The 19,657-nt window shown below is 37.6% G+C and overlaps 2 protein-coding genes across 7 annotated transcripts in view; both read right to left on the bottom strand.

Annotated features, from left to right (window-relative positions):
• kank2 (KN motif and ankyrin repeat domains 2) overlaps nucleotides 1–1,503 on the bottom strand; it is a 30,734-nt gene extending 29,231 nt beyond the window's left edge. The window contains exon 1 of the mRNA XM_077213440.1: nucleotides 1,412–1,503. The gene's annotated coding sequence lies outside the window, so the exon portion shown is untranslated. The remainder of the gene's footprint in view (nucleotides 1–1,411) is intronic.
• A 734-nt stretch (nucleotides 1,504–2,237) lies between these two features.
• The window catches only part of dock6 (dedicator of cytokinesis 6), a 53,373-nt gene continuing 35,953 nt past the window's right edge, over nucleotides 2,238–19,657 (bottom strand). For 3 of the 6 annotated variants that reach the window (XM_077213434.1, XM_077213432.1, XM_077213433.1), the window contains 22 exons: nucleotides 18,589–18,728; nucleotides 17,033–17,202; nucleotides 16,692–16,840; nucleotides 15,239–15,421; nucleotides 13,875–14,001; nucleotides 13,701–13,785; nucleotides 13,394–13,490; nucleotides 13,154–13,288; nucleotides 12,037–12,189; nucleotides 11,775–11,933; nucleotides 11,330–11,430; nucleotides 11,052–11,244; nucleotides 10,023–10,166; nucleotides 9,758–9,889; nucleotides 8,713–8,727; nucleotides 8,133–8,258; nucleotides 7,178–7,267; nucleotides 6,816–7,052; nucleotides 6,591–6,734; nucleotides 6,397–6,503; nucleotides 5,558–5,731; nucleotides 2,238–3,611 (listed from right to left, as the gene is read on the bottom strand). In XM_077213434.1, the coding sequence (XP_077069549.1) occupies nucleotides 3,569–3,611; nucleotides 5,558–5,731; nucleotides 6,397–6,503; nucleotides 6,591–6,734; nucleotides 6,816–7,052; nucleotides 7,178–7,267; nucleotides 8,133–8,258; nucleotides 8,713–8,727; nucleotides 9,758–9,889; nucleotides 10,023–10,166; nucleotides 11,052–11,244; nucleotides 11,330–11,430; nucleotides 11,775–11,933; nucleotides 12,037–12,189; nucleotides 13,154–13,288; nucleotides 13,394–13,490; nucleotides 13,701–13,785; nucleotides 13,875–14,001; nucleotides 15,239–15,421; nucleotides 16,692–16,840; nucleotides 17,033–17,202; nucleotides 18,589–18,728 (2,904 nt within the window). In that variant the 3' untranslated portion in view covers nucleotides 2,238–3,568. Of the gene's footprint in view, nucleotides 3,612–5,557; nucleotides 5,732–6,396; nucleotides 6,504–6,590; nucleotides 6,735–6,815; nucleotides 7,053–7,177; nucleotides 7,268–8,132; nucleotides 8,266–8,712; nucleotides 8,728–9,753; nucleotides 9,890–10,022; nucleotides 10,167–11,051; nucleotides 11,245–11,329; nucleotides 11,431–11,774; nucleotides 11,934–12,036; nucleotides 12,190–13,153; nucleotides 13,289–13,393; nucleotides 13,491–13,700; nucleotides 13,786–13,874; nucleotides 14,002–15,238; nucleotides 15,422–16,691; nucleotides 16,841–17,032; nucleotides 17,203–18,588; nucleotides 18,729–19,657 lie in introns of all 6 variants that reach the window. The other 3 variants (XR_013196853.1, XR_013196851.1, XR_013196852.1) reach the window with 1 other exon arrangement.

The raw sequence follows: 19,657 nt of genomic DNA, 5'->3' as shown, positions 1-19,657 counted from the left end.
TTCTTTCCTATGTGGAGGAGCGGTGTCCTGGGAGGATGTCATTGTCAACAATTAACTTAAGTGACATGCTGAGAAACATCAACAATTAATGGAAATTAAAAGCGCTCGAGACAAATTCGCGTAGTTCTGTGGCTTAATTTCATTAGTCTTGCAAACAATATTTAGAAGCCCAGCATGTGGTCCACCGTGCAAATGGGGTTTATAACCGCGCATTCCTACGCGAGGAATTCCACGACTTCACCCCGCGCGCCAGACGACGCTCAGAAGCGACGCGTCGCGCGCATTTCATGAACTCCAGAGACTGCGCACTACGACTATACGAGCGCGTGATGTAATCACTTCACAACCTAAACGAGGTGTTAAACATACGACTGACAAGAAAGAAAGTGGCCTAACCCCCAAAACAAAAACAAAAAGTCGCGTGGCGTGACTGAAACAATAGCCAACACTAAAAACCTTCAATGGCAGTTACAAATAGGGACTAAAGAAATGACTTAGCAAACTACAACTAAAACATTACCTTTCGTGATAATTTCAACTAAAACTTAAACTGAGTTGAAAATGTGTCATTCCCTTATTTTTCAAAATTCTTTCCAAGATGTTCCACGATCAGTAACATTCTAATTTAAATCAGACTTGTGCAAACATTAAAACGCACGTGTTAAACCAAGCAAATCAAGGCCCATGAATTCAAAGCCAAAGTGATGAACATCTGGAAGTCATGAAAAACTCCAGCAGTCCCACCCTCTCCCCAGAGTCACAGCAGTCACGGGGTTTTTATTTAATGAAGAATTTACCCCAAACCACCGCACTCGTTTAATCATCATCTCCGTCGAGTCCATTTAAATGATACGATTACAAGAGCAATATTCAGATAAAACACATAAAAGATGTTTTATGTTCAGGTTGACTAACAAAAAGAGCGCGCGCCCGCAAACAAACTCATCTTTTTATTAAAAACAAATGCTTTCCTAAACACTTCAACCAGTTTACCATATCCAAAATGAATTGAATAATTCTACTCGCGTGTATCTGAACTCTAAGGATCACACTATTAAAGGCATTGTGCGCGCTTCCCACAAAAGATGCATGCGGTTTCATTTCCATATGCCTATAATAATGGAAAACAACCAATAAAAACGAGCGTTGCTTTTTTTTTTTTTAAATGAACGCAACATAAATAATTCATATAATAGCTAGGGTAGCCGGTTTTAAATGGTGAATGTGAATCCCCATCATGGTACCGTTACTTTGAAACTCAAAGTAAAATCGAGCAGCACAAAGACTGAAGCATCACAACCATGAAAGCAAATGAAAAATGACAATGTACCCGTATACTGTATAATTGCATGATTTGTTTCTCACAAAAAGCACAAGGTCGAGCAGACAGCATGTGTGTATTGTCACCTACCCCCTTCCAGTCCCCTCAGTCGATAAGGCCAGCAGTCTCACTGACAGAGACAAAAACACCGCAGCCAAACCATGAAGCGAACCCCTCCCTCTGCTCTTAAAGAGCCAACGCATGCATACACTCCCAGTATCTTCCTCAAATATTTGCTCTTTTTATTTTTCACTTCAAAAAACTTCGCAATATTGAGCAAATTGTTTCAGTATACCATTAAAAATCAACATGATTTATCATAATTAATTAATACAATAGACTACCGGAAACATATTGAAAATCATTCTCAGTATTGAATTTATTTTTAATGCGCTTACACTGAATCGCTACATTGAAATTTGTAATTAAAAAACGATACTGATATGCTGGGGGCATGACGTCATAATGACCTTACGTCATATGTGCAGCTGTGCAGACCGATATACGGCAATGACGAGCTCATTCATCGTCCGTATGTGCTGTAAAGCCGCATTATTAACAACATTAATTTGTTATTAGGTCGCAGATGGACAGGCGCGTTTTTTCTTTGTCGTTACATGTCAATGACACTTGAACATATGGAGGTCGTTTGAGCAGCAGACAATCAAGCTGTGATGAGATTAAGAGCTGCATGTAGAAAGAAGCGGCTTCGAACCTTCCAGCATCAAAAAAATATATGAATTAATATTTTAAAATAATATTAAGTATTTAAAATATATTTACTGTATAGAGAATATATAGTAAATAATATGATTTATATTTATGTACATATAATACACATGTATTATTTACCTTTAATGTGAGTCTATATCTGTTAGTGTGTCTAAAACTTAAAAAAAAAAGCTGCTATGAAAAATCAGGAGAAATTTCTTTTAATACAAAAAGTAAAATTGGAAAAGAAAAAAAGACAAGAAAACAAATAAATAAAAAAAACATTTTGGTAATTAAAAAAATACAGTATTTAGACCAGCAGTTTGCACAGTATAGTGTCGAGACAGGCAGTAGAGGTCATACAAACATTAGAATAGTGCAAGACGGATATTACAGCAGTCCAACTATGGTAGGAAGGTGAAAGTATTGCTAAATCAGGATAATAGCTACATTCAAAAAACATTTCATCTTGTATCATCACAAATTGGTAACATCTAAATAATTCTCCTTTTTTCCAGTTTACATACTTGTGCATAACGTGGATAAATTACATTAATGTGCATTTACAATAACGTGAACATTAAAACGCCTTCGTGTCTGAAAAATAGGATTCGGTGCAGAAGTGGCAGTCAAAATTCACAGCAGTCAGTGCAGAACGTTAGTGTGCCCTTTTGTTAGTGCGGTGTGAAACTTTATCCACAGTAAATGACTATATTAATGCCATATGCTTCCCTCCTCCTCTTCAGTTACCTAAAGGGACACACATCTAAAGAATGATCAAGGGATCTTCATTCTCCACTATACACTCGACAGTCTTGAAACAAATCCAGCTTTTCTTTGCTCATCAACATCAGTGCTTGAGCCAACAGCAGAATTAGTTTTAAAAACAGTTTGCACAAAGGATGTGATAGATTGAACGTGTCTTCTCTGAGTGAGCCGGTCTCTGGCCTCAGCCTGTCAGCCGTTAGTCTTGGAAAAGACATGACAGAGAGCTTTCACAAACACTTTAATCCACTGAGTGCAAGCAGATAAATCAGACAGCGCTATAAGGTTTTATGTGGCAACACGTTCTCTCATACACACACACACACACACACACACACACACTCACAAATGTCTGGAAGGATTGTGGCTCGTATTGCTGCCCTCTTTCTCACACTCACACAAGCGCACGAGACGAGAAAGACAGCACAAACAAACGAAAAGAGGAAGTGCAGGGGAGCATCTGAATGCCGTGTGCCGGTTAGATCCTAAAATTACCTCTGCAGTGGAGCAAGAAGCTAATTTTTCTCGACTGATGACTAGTTTGAGCAGTTATGCTGCTGTGCCCATGAAGATCGTAATGACTCTGTTTACAGCAGATAACCTCTCAGAGTAAACAGACTGAAGAGAGAGAGAGAGAGAGAGGCTGGCTCAGGAGGGCTTGTGCCTGAGAGAGGAATGTGCAGTGTGTTAGTGTGCGGTTGGGGGGGGGGAATGATGGAGCGGCAGATCACGTCTGGTTTTACATCCACCCGCGCTCGGCTCCGCCACACCTCAGCACTCCACCCGCCGAAAACTGGACCGACTGAGAGAATTCCTGTAAAGATGAGTAAGAATAGATCCATGATTTGAACAAATCCCCTCTGGTGACTCATGGTGGTCCTGGCTCTGACAGCCAGTGAACATGCACTACAGGAAGTGTGGTTTGGATGGGGAAAAACAAAAGACACCTAACAGAACTGCTTAATATTTACTGTTAATTTATTATTATTATCATTATAATATATGCACTAAACTTATACACATTAATATTCATTTATTGAATGTAGAACTGTATATTAGTATGTTGCCTCAACAGTATGTTTCTGTTATTTTAATTGAATTATTATATTAATACTATTATTTATGTTCATATTTTTATTGTCATTACATAAGTTTACTTGATATTTATTCATATTTGAAGATGCAACTGTATATTATTTAATTGTCTTAAAAGGTAAACAGACAACGCCTTCATTCATTTTATTTTCATTTATTACATAATTTTGTTTTACCGTATTATTATTAATAATAATACTACTAACAATTATAAATTTATGATATAGGTATTTCATTTCTCGTAAACATTATTATTTATTTATTGAATGTAGTTCGAACTGTATTATATTAGTACATTGTCTCAACCAAAGGTGAATAGACACTTTCAAAATTGCATACAATTTTTAAATAACAGAAATTAAAATATTGTATAGCAAAAATAGATGTTAACACAGTATTATTATTTACAATTCTCATGGTTGACAGGACGCTCACATCAGGCGCTGGGTCACCATCATGAACAACGACCCTCCGAAACACTGCTGAGCTCTGCTTTCTTGTCATTTCTTTAGGAATAAGAATTTTTTACGGGACCAGATTGCAAGCCCTACGCTCAACCCTCCTTTATCCCGGCTTGGGTCACATAATGAACAAAAGTACTGATGATGATGAGCATTATTATTTGTTAGTCACAATGAAATCAAAATGGACGATTCTTATTATTTTTTTTACAGAATGTTGCAGTGTTTATTATGAATGATTTTTCTGTGTGCGTAATTATTATATATTTTTAAAATTCATGTACACTCCTCTCCAGTTTACTTCATGACGCGTGTCTGGGACTAAATATCCTCCACAACTGACTGCAAACTAGAGATGCGCGGTTGGCGGTTATAGCTGCGGACTCCGCGGATAAACAGCGGATCAGGCGGATGACGTGACGGAAATTTTTTTTTTTTAATTAAATTCGGGCGGGTGGCGGGCGGTTTCTAGTCTCGCGGCTGTCATCAGCAGCGCCTTGTATCAGTGGATGGCGGGCGGGAAAATTGGTCAAAAACGTTGGTGCGGATGGATGGTGGACGGATGAGTTTTGTGATGCGGTTGCGGATGAAATAATAGCCCATCCTCGCATCTCTACTGCAAACTGTCATCCAGATCTGCCGCCATTTAGTAAGCAACGCACAACGCAATCAATTCCCGATGGAGAAAATCAAGTCCCGCCATTCCAGAAGCAGTTTCACTCGGATATACGTCACAATAGGAAAGAAAAGACTAATGCAACTTCCGTTTCATGCTGACTTGAATATTATTATTTTTGTTATTTCTTATTTAACTAATTATTTAATACAAAATTATATTTAACTAAAAACATTAATATTATGATACATGTAAATTATTATAAATTTTATAAAAAAAAATGTATTGAATGCAGATTCATTTTTATATTAGTACACAGTCTGTGAACATGCTGTTTAAAGCTAAGACAGTCTCATAACACACACAATTGTTTTGTTTAAGAGTAATTGGCTGCTATACAACTAGCATGAGTCAGGGTGCACAGATTTTTAATTAGTCAGATGGGTTTAGTTGACAAGTAACCAGGCTGTGATGACCTGTTCTATTTTTGTACTATCATCTATTTCAGATAAAACCACAAAACGTAACAAATAAGTGTACATGCTTAAGGGGCTGGTGTTTGGGTGAGTGAGGAGTGTGTGGCGTTACCTCTGTGTCGGTGTGGTTGGCAGAGGCAGCGGTCTATAGAGTTGAGGAATTTTCCGGTTGATAAGGGGAAACAGAGCTTCTCTCAGTTTAGTGTAGTTCCGCTCCATCTCTCGATGGTATTCCTTCTGATCTGAGCCAATCAGAGACTTGTTCTTCCTCAGAGCATCCTCACACCTGAGTCAACAATACTGTAAGTTAGTAGGTTAAAAAACCAAACACTGAATCTCTACGTATAGTATTCGTTCAGATACCATGTTGATATGTGGATCAAGTAATTGTCAGCTTTAAATGGAAATAGACTGTGATCATGACTAGGACCATAAACATCAAAACCAAGGCCAAAGCAAATCAATTTTTGATTCATTGCTTTTTTACTTAATTCAAAAGCAAATATTCCAAATTCACACAGATTCAATTGGATTTGATACAGTGAAAAGCGATTTGCTTCAGTAACATCTTCAAATGCTTATAGACAAATCTCAAAATACTTCTCTTTAATATGTATCTTAAGCAGGAAAAATAAGTTTATAGCATCAAAAATGAGTTAAGTAACACTTAAAAAGACCCAAAAAAAAGAGAGTTAAAAACTGTCACCAGTTGGTCATAAACTAATTGATTTAATTAAATATTATATTCTCATTCAAATTACTTTTGCTAGTGAATCATTTTAAACCCTAAAAGTAAATGAATTATGATTTGTTAAAATCACATATGAAGTTGAACATTGGCAGGATTTTTAATCAAAGCATTAAGAAACAAATGAATCACTAAACGTTTCCAACTCTGCTAAAAAGTGTGCGTGCTTGTGTGCAGGAAAGTGTGCATGAAAGTCACTCCACCTTTTAGTGAAGTCTTTGAAGCAGAGGCGCAGTTTATTGTGGTGGCGGAAGAGCTTGGGGTCCTCGGGAATTTCAGACAGGAAGACCTGAGCCACCTCCAGCGGACCCTGTGTGACAACACGTACAGGTTCACATCCGCAAACAAGCCGACATACTGGAAAAACAGAAAACAAAACATTTAATCCAAAGGTTACCTGATTAACAGTGGTGCCAACACTACCCTGAAGCACCATCTGGAGCATCTTTGGGTCTGCAGGTTCCTGATGGGTGGCGAAGGCCAGTTCCTGGGTTTTCTTCTGCATATCCTCGATCGCCACCTCCATCGGCATCAGAATGATCTGTAGCGAGGAGGAAATGCAGTTAGAAAAGCCTGTTTCTTGTAGCAATTTACAAATCTCCAAAACAGAAGCGTCCCACACCTCCTCTTTGTGGATGACATTGATGCGGGTCTTGATGTAGGGGAAAGCGTGGGAGGTTGTGAGGATGGTCTTGCGTTTGTACTGCTCGTGCAGGTCGCCGTGGGCCCGACCGTCCAGCGTGAACGGCGTACAGTACATGAACGTGCGCAGGTTATAGTTCTTGTCAAAGTATGTGATGCGCTCCTTCAGCTCGTAAGTGTCAAAGAAGGGCTCCACATATGTGATCTGAAGGTATGCCTGGGTAACATAATCATACACAGCACTCTTCAATATGGAGATATTATATATATATATATATATATATATATATATATATATGTATATATATGGCCTTCAGTCCTGCACTAGCGTTCGTTTCTAACCTTATTGGGGTCCAATTTGGTCTTGTCAACAGGGCTGGAGTCCTTGATGATCGACACCACGTCGTCACCAAATCGTTCCGAGTAAAATTCCTATAAAGGAAATAAGCATATTCCTTACAAATAATTGTATTAAAAGCATCATTTGAGATGCAAAAAACAAATGGGTGGACCACGGTCCTGATATTGACCCACGATTTGCCCCCCGGACTACAAATAATTTCTCATAAAATTAATATAAATTGTAAACAGTGTTTCTCTTTCTTTCTTTTTTCAAAATGCAGGACACTTTCAAACATAAAAAAAACTATTTAAAAAAAAAAAAATTTTTTAGAAACAATGTAAAATAAATAAAGTAAAAAAAAAAACAGCTCTACTATTTCATGTTGAGAAAAATAGCAGTTTATAATTATTTATTAAATATTGTATTATAATTATAAGTCAGTACATTATTATACCATGGTCTCTCTGAATACTCGATTCTGATTGGCTGGAATGTGTGCAATAAAACCGCTTAATGCACATGTAGCGACAGACAGACAGACAGACAGACAGAGATTGGAGATGGCGTTGACCACACACATTCAGGAGCACAGAAACACATCAACGCTGCTCCGTGACTTTAATTAATAAAATGCGCTGTTTTTGAAGTAATTAAACTCACAGCTTCGTTGTTGTTGTTAGAGAGAGACACTCAACAGACCCAGGTAATCATCTCTCTCGATAATTAATTCAAATAAATCCTATAATTCATTCACTGAAATGAATGTAATCTTACGCACTACTTTAATTTTGCAACTGACAAAAATAACCGTCAATTTAACACGATCCCTTACTTAAATTACAACTAATATTAATAAACATTAATTTTTACTTATAAGAAATAATAAAATAAAAATAATGGTATTATCAACAAAGTAACAACAGCCATTATAATTTCTCTAGACCAGAAACAAACCTCCAGTCTATGTGAGATCTCGGCCAGTTTGGTGATGGAAGGCTCTTTATAGACAAACTCCTGCTCATCCAGATCCCCAAAGCGGCATCCATAGAAGCCCACACGGAAGTAGGTGCCAAACATCCTCTATGGCCTGAGCATTGAGGACAGGAACAATGGAGAGACATGTAAAGAGAGAGAAGAGCATTGTGTGTCACATAAAAGCCTACATAACATCACTTTAGTGTGCTTCATGCTTAAGGACACAACACTGATGGCATGGAGTCAGGATCTGAATGCGCACACATGTGCTCGAGGCACCGACTGCTGCCCTTCTTGTGAAATGGCCTTACATAAGTGTGTCAGAGATGGTGAACCTTAGAGTGAGATGGAACGGCTTGAATTTTATGTTGGGTAGCAAAGTTCATGTTCACTCACCAGGAAAACATCCAGACCGCACAGGGGGAGATGGACGGAGAAATACAAAGAGACAAAGAGCAGAGACAGTTAGTTTTTGTGGAGGAGAGAATTCTTTTCTAACATAAACTGTAACATATGGTACTGATAAATACAGGAGCACAGTGTGATCGAACAGCCTTACCTCCCATCCTGAACTCTGTGTACGGACACAGCAGGAGACACATCATCACCGACAAGACAGAGAAGACATCAATCACACCTCTAAACCACACACACATTACAATAACAGAGAGCTTTGCACCAGAGGTCAGCAATCAGTGTTTGTGGTCCAGATCTTGGCACAAAGACCGGTTCCAACCAGAGCACAAATTCTCGTTATATATATACTTCAATTAAGATTGTTAGTTTGGTAGGATAATTTACTATTAATTATTACAATTAAAATATAAACATACCTGCATAACATTCTAAACTTTAAAATGACCATAAAAAACCATTAGTTTACAGCTCAGATAATAAATAATTGAATAAAACTAAGATAAAATGATAAACCTCACATTTCAGCCTAATAAATGATTATGCATGTTTTATATAATTAGTCTGAACAAAAACTGCAGATGCTGATTCATGCAAATTAACTGTGACGGTTGGTAGTGCTTATGGAAAAGCAGAAATACAGCGGTTACCATGGTAACCCACACCTCTCAATATAATAACTACGTTCAATATCAGAAAGGAGCATTTTGGTCAATTTGATCCCATGTGTAAAATCTGGAGTACAGAATTTTTCCCACCATCTGAGCAATTCAAGTTTCTGATAAGATCAGGATATCATGTAGCTAAATCGATAAATTTAATTAAAATGACATTTTAAATAATACATCAGCACAATGATTTCTGTCCAACTGCCAATTTCACATAATGCAACTAAGTCAGCAATCACTGCGAAACTTGTTCACATAATCTAAAAAAGTGCATTGCAATTTTATTACTAATAAATAACACTAATTTATTTATTATTATTTATTACTGTGGTTCTAATACTGAACGAAGCAGCAGACAAATTAACCAGGATAAAAGGATATATTTATTTACAAGAAATAACAGTTGCCTATTTAAGAATGTACAATGAATACTACTGAAATAGCCATTCAACATACTGCCTCCAGAAACCGTGTAAGATTGTTTGGACCTTGTTGGAGACATTTCTTCCTGTGGCAACAAACCTGATTGTATACTTTGTTGAAGGCGTCCTGCAGTTTACCGTGGATGGAAGCGAGCTTCTTAAAGTCTCTGTTGGCCTCGTGAATGGGACAGAGGATCTTATAAACCTCATTTATGGCCTCGTACATGGCGGCCTAGAGGAGAGACAGAAACTACAGTCAGCCTTCACTGCACTAATAATCCCACAAAAATGTGTGTCGCTGACTTAAAAACAAGTCTAAATCCCTTTTATTCCCTTGGATGCTCTCAGGTTCCGTGAGCTCTCACCATGTTGAACGAGGCAGCTGCTTGCTCCAGAAGTCCCACGAGCCCTGACTCACTGAAGTACTTCCCTGAACAGATGCCCTCCTCTTCTGGGGACAGGATATCATCAGACACCGCAGACTCCTCCAGCACATTGGACGAAATACTCTGTGAAATGCAATTCAAGTGTCAAAGAGACTAAAAATCTATTCGGATCGATTTTTGTTCAATTTATTCCTCTCTATACATCTAAAACATTTGTATTAAAGCATTATTAATTTATAAACATTATTCTAATAAATTGTCATTTTTATTTGACGTAATATAATGTTTGCAAATAAATATGGTATGATTAGTATAAATACTGCAATGAGATAATTATTTTCATTAAAGTAAAAAATCATATTTTTTAATTATTTTTGTGTAAACATTTGACTGTAAAATGCAAATGCAAGAGTTAGATTATTTACCAGAGTTCCCCTTTTCACCGGTTAATTTCCATGACTTTTTCAGTTCTTAATGAATACTGGATAAAGAGTTCTACCAAATTAAACATTAAAGAGCAAACCTTAACTATAAAAAAAGTATATTTGCGACGGGAAATTAGATTTTTCAAATTACCAGACTTTTTTGATTTTTTTACATACAAAAAAATAAAAAAATAATTTTGTATTATTACTATACTATTATAGTATTTTTCATTTCTTTTCCCCGCCATATTTAGTAAAATAAATAAATAAATAAAGTTTTAGCAATTTGGTCATGTGTTTTTGTCATTTTTCAATCGTTTTTATTAATATATTTCTATATAGCTTTAATATATTTTTATGTCAGATTTAGTCATTTTAGTACTCCAACTTATTTTGGTTAGTTTGACAGGCAACATTTGTAATATAAAGCTTTATTTCAATTATTGGAAAATAATTTTAACAGTTTTAGTTAACAATAACAAAACCGGCCCAGAAGAAACATTTTAGATAATTTAAAAAAAATTCTTCAAGCATTCTTCACGCTTTTTTTTATCAATCAAGCCTAAACACACGGAGCATTTACCTGGAAGGACACACAGCCGATGGGGAGGTAGCGGCAATCTTCAAGCATGTTGAGGTACTCGGCCACCAGGGCGGCGCTGTGCACCAGGCAGTGTGCTGCCTCCGCATGGTTCCCTCTCTCCGAGTGCTTCCCTGCCATGTTCTGCAGCCAGGTGAGTCTCAGATCTGGAGAGTTCTGATAGCCCTTAGCAATCCTACACAAAGAGAAGAGCCACCTTCACATACAGCACAGGAGCCACATTAGACGTCCTTTGGGCTTCATGGAGAGAGAGCACTGACCTGTACATGAGGTCTAAGAGCATCTCTGGGTCCTGCTGGTGCTCCTTCATCTTCACAGTGTCAGTGAGAATCATGTGGAGGTTGAAGACGAGATCCTGAACCTACAGAGACGACAGCAGAACATTAGCATCATATTAGTGACTCTCCTAGAAAGCATCATTTTTATGGTAGATATAAATTGTATAAAAATCTATCCTTAAAGCCTGGTATTTAAAATTATAATTGTCAGACAAATATATATTTTTTAATGGAATAGTTTATTAAACCTATAGAAACAAATCTTTAAAAAAAAGTATATTTACACACACACATATTATATATATATATATATATATATATAGGGTTTTTAGGGTTAAAGGGCACATTAGTGGTGGCGTTTGGGTCCCCATGTGGGATTCGAACCTACAACCTTTTAGCTGGCCACCCAGATTCAAGTGTTTGATACCTGCTCAGGGAAGGTGGAATCTCTGAGCTCCAGGTCATCCTCAGCATACGTGAGGATAGTTTTTAAAGAGCGCCGCAAATGCTCTTCGTTGAAGGTCTGAGAGGTTCCCACGAGTGAAGACAGAGACATGGTGACCTGCATCTTCACACGGGCAAAATTCTACAGATCGGGAGGAAAGACACAGGATTTGATTTGGTTTATCACATCTTTGTAGGAGAAATCTGAATCAAGTATCAGAGTTTAATGTGACATTGTGTCTTACGTTGCCGATCTCAAAGTTCTGTCTCATGAGCAGGTAGAGGGAGGCGCTGGCGTGGCTGCGCACGGAGTTCACGCTGCTGCTGCAGTGACGCAGTAACCGCAAACATAGGTCTGCACAAAGCTCAGTGTCCTCCTCAAACAACATCTCTGGGAACTACAGAAACACGTGCAAAGCTTAGCTTCTTCTACACTTTCCTTCGTGATCTATGTAAAATAAGAGGCCGTGTCTACACAGAGCTGACCCGAACAACTAAGAAAAGTCTAAAAGTCCTAAGTTTTATTTCACAACAATGATTTTCAAAAGACAAAAATAAACAGCATGAATAATTACACTGTAAAAAAAAAATCTGTAGTAAAAAAATGGCAGCTGTGGTTGCCAGAAATTTCCTGTAAAAATTACGGTAGAAACATTTTAGGTTTTACAGACTTCATTACAGATTTCATTATCTGATATAATGTTAATTCACCAAACTATTGAAGTACCAATATCTGTTAGCTCATCACATGCAGCTTTTTCACAAGAAAATTATTACTATATAGAAGCTGCACACAATGTGTCATTCACACAAACACTAAACACCATCATGGTAACACATGAAACGCATGAAATTTTAAAAATGCAATTAACATTAATTTAACAACATAATGTACATAACTGATTAGAAAAATATGAAGAAACAGTTATTTTGACAAAAATAAATCAAATGTGAAATGTCACGCAGGGAATTGTTGGAATGTCAATTTACGTTTTTTTCGCTGTAAATTATACAATGACTTCTTGTTTTTCACTTCCAAAAACTGTAAATTTAATGGTATTATTAAGTTTACTGTTAGATCTATCACAGTTATTTACCATAAAGAGTATGGAAACTTTCTGTTAACCAATTAACAGTTTTTCACTTTTACCGTTAAAATCACAATCATTTTTTACAGTGTAGAGTTTTGCATTAAAAGTTTTGGCTGATACCAATAAACTGATAATTATATTAATCAAATGAACTATAACCAATAAATGGCTGATACACAAATGCTATAGTATTTTGTCTAACACCCCTGATGCAGGAAGGGTTTTGCACCAATGTTCAAAACTCAGGGTTTAGGGTTAGCCAGACACAAACCTTATAGACCAAAGCTCTCTGTGTGCTGAAGCAGTGCTGCAGGAAGAGGGCGCTCTGGTTTCCTGCCATACTGTGAAGGAGGACTCTCAGCACACCACTCAACACACTCTCCTTCAGCTCTGACATCACCACCGTCTGATGCAAACACACACACAAACACTTTTAATCTATGATACACGGATGTAATGCATGGTATCTGTTGGAACTGCATTCAAATGTGAGCAACAATGTCTCCTTTACTTTCACGATGATCTCCAGTGTGTCCAGGGCTATGAGAGCAGCTTCTGTTGCCAAGTTTCCATCCACTACCGACTCCTGCTCCATCTCTGCCTTGGTTCTGCGCAGAGACAGTGTTTACTGTAAGCTATTCATAGTGTCCATCTGACTGACACACACACACACACACACACACACACAACTGCACATGTACCCTGTGATTACGTGATTCATTAAGTCGACTGACAGTTACAGCACCGGCATTCAGATGTCCAATCTAAACAGCAATGGAAAGATATTCAAAAAGGGAGAGAAAAAAAAAAAGACACACTTATCCACTCTGTCTGCGTTCTGTCTCCAGTGAGTGACGTTTTTCCTCCAGCGGACATTCTCCTGACCTCCGTAAGGACTCCGCTCTGAGGAACGCACAGGACCAGAGATGAATGACAAATTCAATGCATCAACATTTACTTGGGCAGAAGTACCAAAAGAGCATCTGTCGTACCTCTGCAGCGGCGGACCATCTCCTGTCTTGCTCCGATGGTGCCGAGTATGGCCTCCTCCAGACGGGCCTTCATGTCCTGAGACTTCTTAAAGGTCACACTGTTGATCCTGTCCAGGGTCTTCTTCCCCTGAGAAGAGGCACAATGAACAGGACGATCAAAACATGTTAACATCCAACACACAAAAAAATCTAGTCAAAATTCTAGTGTTTTAACAGAAGAAACTTATTTTTGTGAATGTTAAAGGGGTCATGTGTTTATCTAACATATGACTTGTTTATCTTCTGTGGTCCTGCTTACAATGATTTTGTACCATTTTCTAGCCCTTGGAATTAAACAGGACGTTCAGACAATTATAGTTTTAAACTGGCCCAGCCTTAATATCAGCCTCTCTGTAAACCAGTACATGGCATTCATAAAAAAAATTATTAAAAAAATATTTGCAGAAAGGTGCCACTCATATAACAATCGCAGTCCTGTCATGTGGGAACATTACATTAGCATTTTTATGTATTCCCTCCAATATATAAAACATTTCAGTAAAAAAATATTTTTTTATTTGACAAAATACAGTTTCAAATAAATATGTTATTATTATTAGAATAACTCCCCAGACGTGGATAAAAAAAAAAAGTTTACATTTAAAATAATCAGATTTTTTCAGATAAAAAAAAAAAAAGTTAGGGGAAAGTGGCAGGTGCAACTTTTTCAGAAACAGTACAATGTTTGATTGACTTTCTCAAATTGTATTCTTACTGTTCCTTTGGTATCAAAGAAAAAAACGTAACAATCCTACTTTGACTAGACGGGCCATGTTTCTAAACACCAAATAGTCATTATTGAGACTAGGGATGTGCCTGAAGCTGCATACCTTATTTGGAAAGGCATGGAAAATGAATAACTCATTCTACAGAGCCCCTAAAGGGACATAGTTAAGATTGCTGCCTTGAAACCTTCTGCCGGAACTAGACTTGTGTACGGCCGTTACCGGAAGCCAGTGATTATAGTTTCTAAAGTTATAAATATGGATATTTTTCTTACAAAAACGCACCCCATTAAGCCCCTGGAGCCGTATGGAGTACTTTTATGATGGACGGATGTGCTTTTTTTGGGCTTCAAAATCTAAGGTACTATTCACTCCCATTATAAAGTTTGGAAGAGCCAGGATATTTTTTAATATAACTCCGATCATATTAAGCTGAAAGAAGAAAGTGATATACACCTCGGATGAGTAAATTATGGAATCATTTTCATTTTTTGGGTGTATTAACCCTTTAAATATTATAAATGTATTCACATTCACTGACATTGAGAGATCCATATTAACCCACTAACTTAAAAAGATAAGAGGGGATTGTGGATGTACCTTGTATTCGAAACAGGACAGACAGAGGTGAAGAAGATCAAGCATTCGGTTGATTTGTGGCACAGACAGGTCTGACACCCATCGCTCCAACAGCCCTGCGTCTGCATTCTTCAACACCCACAGGAAACAAACCAGCAGCGTCCTGCTGCACTCCGCAGAGAGGGCGCTACACTGACGGCCCGCCTGACCGAGAAACAAACACAAACACATTTACTATACACTCACAGAAAACAGAAAAACACAACAAAGCCGGGCTTGATTAGACATCACATCCGACAGCCTGTTTGGGACAGGCATATACAGAGGATGTCCACTCCTTACACACCCATATGTATAATAAACACGCTAATTTTCTCAGCCATACGCTTGCCATTAATATTCACTAATGGACAGGAAACAGTGTTGTACACCTTCAGGGGAAGGAGTATATAATAAATCCCACACTTGTGGAGGAGGGCGGTACTGTAGCAGACAGAATGAGCAGGAGTAGGTGTGTGTGTGTGTGTGTGTGTGTGTGTGTGTGTGTGTGTGTGTGTGTGTGTGTGTGTGTGTGTGTGTGTGTGTGTGTGTTTGTGAAGGGCTCCTCTAGTGGTGATATTAAGACACTGCAGCTGTGACCTCATTCAGTTGAACTTGAGGGAAAATTCCAGAAGACCATGAACTATCACAAGTAATTCTATTTCTGTTGTTTGTCTTTTCTATTTATTCTTCTAGAACAGCAGCATGGGTAAAAGATGTGGACTCAAAAAATAAACTGTATGTGCATAAATATAGCTTATTTATTTCTAAAAGGTATTTTCTTATTTTGGGGATTTTTTTTATTTATAAAAAAAAAGAAAAGAGGAGAGTGATGTGATGTGATGTGAAATTGGGGAATATGACCAGAACCAGGTGAACTGCTATGCCACAATTCTGAAAAATACATTACTGTTCAAAATGTTAAGGGTAAGTAACATTTTTTTAAAAAGAAATTAATACTTTTATTCAGCAAGGACACATTAAATTAGTCAAAAGTGGCATTATGTTACAAAACAATTTCTATTTCTATTATCAAAGAATCAAAAAAGTAAAAAAAAATTAAAAATACACAAAGATATCAAGCAGCACAACTGTTTTCAACATTGCTAATAATCAAAAATGTCTCTTAAGCATCAAATCATCATATTAGAATGATTTCTAAAGGATCATGTGACACTGAAGACACTGAAAATTCAGCTTTGATCACAGGAATAAATTAGATTTCAAAATATATTACAATAGAAAATAGTTATTTTAAATTGAAATAATATTTCACAATATTTCTGTTTTACTGAAACTTTGATCAAATAAATACAGTAATCACAAAAGACTTCTTTTAAAAACATTACAAATTATGAACAGTAGTGTAAGTTCACAGTCTTCATTCATAATCATAACAGGACTTATTAATGGTGATTAGCGAGTGGGTACTCACCACTGACGGCAGAGTGAAGGGGTTGGCTTTGGAATGGGGGAGGGGTGAGCCAGCTATCGCCATGGCAACAGACTGGCTGATGGTGCCGTTGTCTGGGTCGTTATCGTCGACGAGCGCCGAGGCGTGACGTACCCGCTGTGGGGACGTGTCTGGGACATACAAAGGTGGAGAGATACAGATCTTGGCTGAAATGGGACTTTTGTTCAGTTTTTAATGACTCTCCAGAGCTCTGACCTTTGGAAAACTATTCAAGTCATAAACAAAGTGTTCATATAAATAACCGAAGAAGAGATAAGCCGACTGCTCTATTGTGGGCACTGGGCTCAAAGGATCTCACTAACCGGTGAAGTCGTGGAGAAGGGGCAGCGTCTCCATGACGATGGGGATGAGTGGCAGGTAGAGCTGGGCGATGTGTGAGCGCACCTGAGGGTCTGTGTAGCGGGGGTCCGCATCGTGACTGCACAGCAGAGTGTGCAGAGCACTAATGGCCTTCTTGTGGAGGAAGAACACACTGAGAACGAGAGAGAGAGGTGTGAGCTGTGTGATTACAGAGTTAGAGAGTCCATGCATTTTTAAAGTCCTGTTGTGTCTAAGGGAGAGTCATTTACTCACCCTCATGTTGTTCCAAACCTGTATGAGTTTCTTTCTTCTGCTGAACACAAAAGTAGATGTTTTGACAAATGTTGGTAACCAGACAGTTGACAGTATCCATTGACTTCCATAGCGTTTTTTTTTCATTCTATGGAAGTCAATGGGGTCCATCAACTGTTTGATTACCAACATTCTTAAAAATATCTTCTTTTGTGTTCAACAGAAGAAATAAACTCATTCAGGTACTCACAACTTGAAGGTGAGTAAATGACGACGATCTTTCACATAGCAAATCATGCTAATAATAGGATCAAATTTATTTGTTCCATAGCTTGTTCTTTGCTTCTTTTTTTCATGCTTGACTGTTTACTTGAATAACTGACTTTGACAAAGTTAAAGCAATAAAAGTCATCCGGATATTTCTTTTAAGGCTGGAATGCACTACAAAGCTTTTAAATAAAACTATTTTTAAACACTAGGCATCACTAAAACAGCACTAAACAACTGAGGATCACACATAACCAGACGTTCAAGTCATTCTGAATAAAACAAACTGCAAAAACAGGTGCCTTGATGCTAAGAGATGTGTGACAAAGGAAAACGGTCACTGTGTCTGAAATCGCATACTGTCTACGTTTGAATACGTTTGAATTTTAACTTCACAACGTTCTTTATAGTATGAATAAATACTATCCGCAGATAAATCATCCATCCATCTTCCAAAACGCTGGTCCAATGTGGCTGTAGTGTAATTTCACACAGGTGTAAATTAATCTTTAATTGATTATTAAATTGTTTAATTAAGGCTTGTACATTACTACTGGAGCTGCCAGACTGTAAGCTTTTAAATAAGTTTTAAATGATTATTAAACAGCAAGCACAACCTATGCAAAATTGGCAGCCCTTCCGGCGCGCTCAGTGTCCGAATTCGCTCCTTCAAGTGGAGTAATGTAGAGAATAGTGAATGAGGGAATAGGGGGCAATTTCATACAGCCTATGGCATTCGACAACTAGCATCGACTCCTCCAGTCTGCAAAGTGGGACAAAAGTCATGTAGTGCATTCCAGCCTTTAGCTATGGAATCAAAATTGGCATTGTGAATGTGAACTTTGAGTGAACCTGATTTTTTTATTTTATTGTGACATTGTTACAACAAAATTGTGTTAATTTGTGTATATTATAAAAAATAAAAAATAAATTTTTATACCAAATTGTATTGACCATAAGATGAAAGTAATCAGCTACTGTCATGAAAATGTCTAAATGTGTATCCCTAGTAAAATACTTGTGTAGGAACGTTTCTCACCCCTCTCCATCTGGCTCAAGGATGAGTGACAGTTCAGCCAACAGAAGGCCAGATAGAAAATGCTGATGGCGGAACGGCACCGACAGTTCGAACATGCTGACCACACCCTGATCCTGAACATGACTGGAGAACGCTGAGCTCTACGAGAGAAGACACAGAACATGTCTGCTTCAGAAGCGCCATACTATAGTGAAGTGCACTTTATTTCCTAAGGGAACTCCTTTGAGTGTGTCCAGCTTGATATAATGTGGCAGACAGCAACATAACATCCATCATGAGAGGATTTATTCTCCACAGTGAGAAAGACTTTACCACACACTTACAAACAAATCAGGAAACTCTACAGCACTGACACTACAACTACGATTATGTGACTGTTGTCAGTTTATATACAGATTTGTAGAAGAAAGAGCACTCTCCCTAATCCAACATGAACACCCAGCTCTCGAGAGCGGATTCAATTTTAGCCACTGAACTTGTCAAGCTTGAGGAGTAAAGTAAATCTGCCTGCAGGGTCTAATAACATCCCTCACACTTAATCTTGTATCATTTCTTATTCCTTTAACTCCTTCATCTCAGACGGATTATGTTTATTGAAAAAAATGCATTTGTGGCATAATCTCAGTTACCACTGAAAATTATTCCAGCTCATCTCTCTTCATAATTTTTGTTTATTAAAAATTCTAAATTGTGGTCGTGCACAGTAATGCACTTAAACTTGAAGTAAACATGGCACAAATGTTAAAACAGAAACATGAAAGCCATATTTTTGTTAAAAGTACTAAAATGTACACTGGGGTCAGTAAGATTTTCTTATCCTTTTTATTCAGCATGGGCATATTAAATTGAACAAACGTGACAGTATAGCCATTTATAATGTAAAACAAAATCTATTTCAAATAAATGCTGTTTCTTTCATTAAAGAATCATGACCAAAATTATCAGTTACACAATTTGAAGCAGCACAACAGTTTTCAACATTGATAATGTTTCTTGAGCATCAAATCAGCATATTAGAGTGATTTCTGAAAGATCATGTGCTGAATTATTAATGATGCTGAAAATTCAG

Source organism: Siphateles boraxobius, unplaced genomic scaffold, assembly GCF_051911475.1.
Source record: "Siphateles boraxobius isolate OS27281-9 unplaced genomic scaffold, OSU_SipBor_1 66, whole genome shotgun sequence".
Taxonomy (NCBI): Eukaryota; Metazoa; Chordata; class Actinopteri; order Cypriniformes; family Leuciscidae; genus Siphateles; species Siphateles boraxobius.
This window is presented reverse-complemented; position numbering and strand designations above follow the sequence as displayed.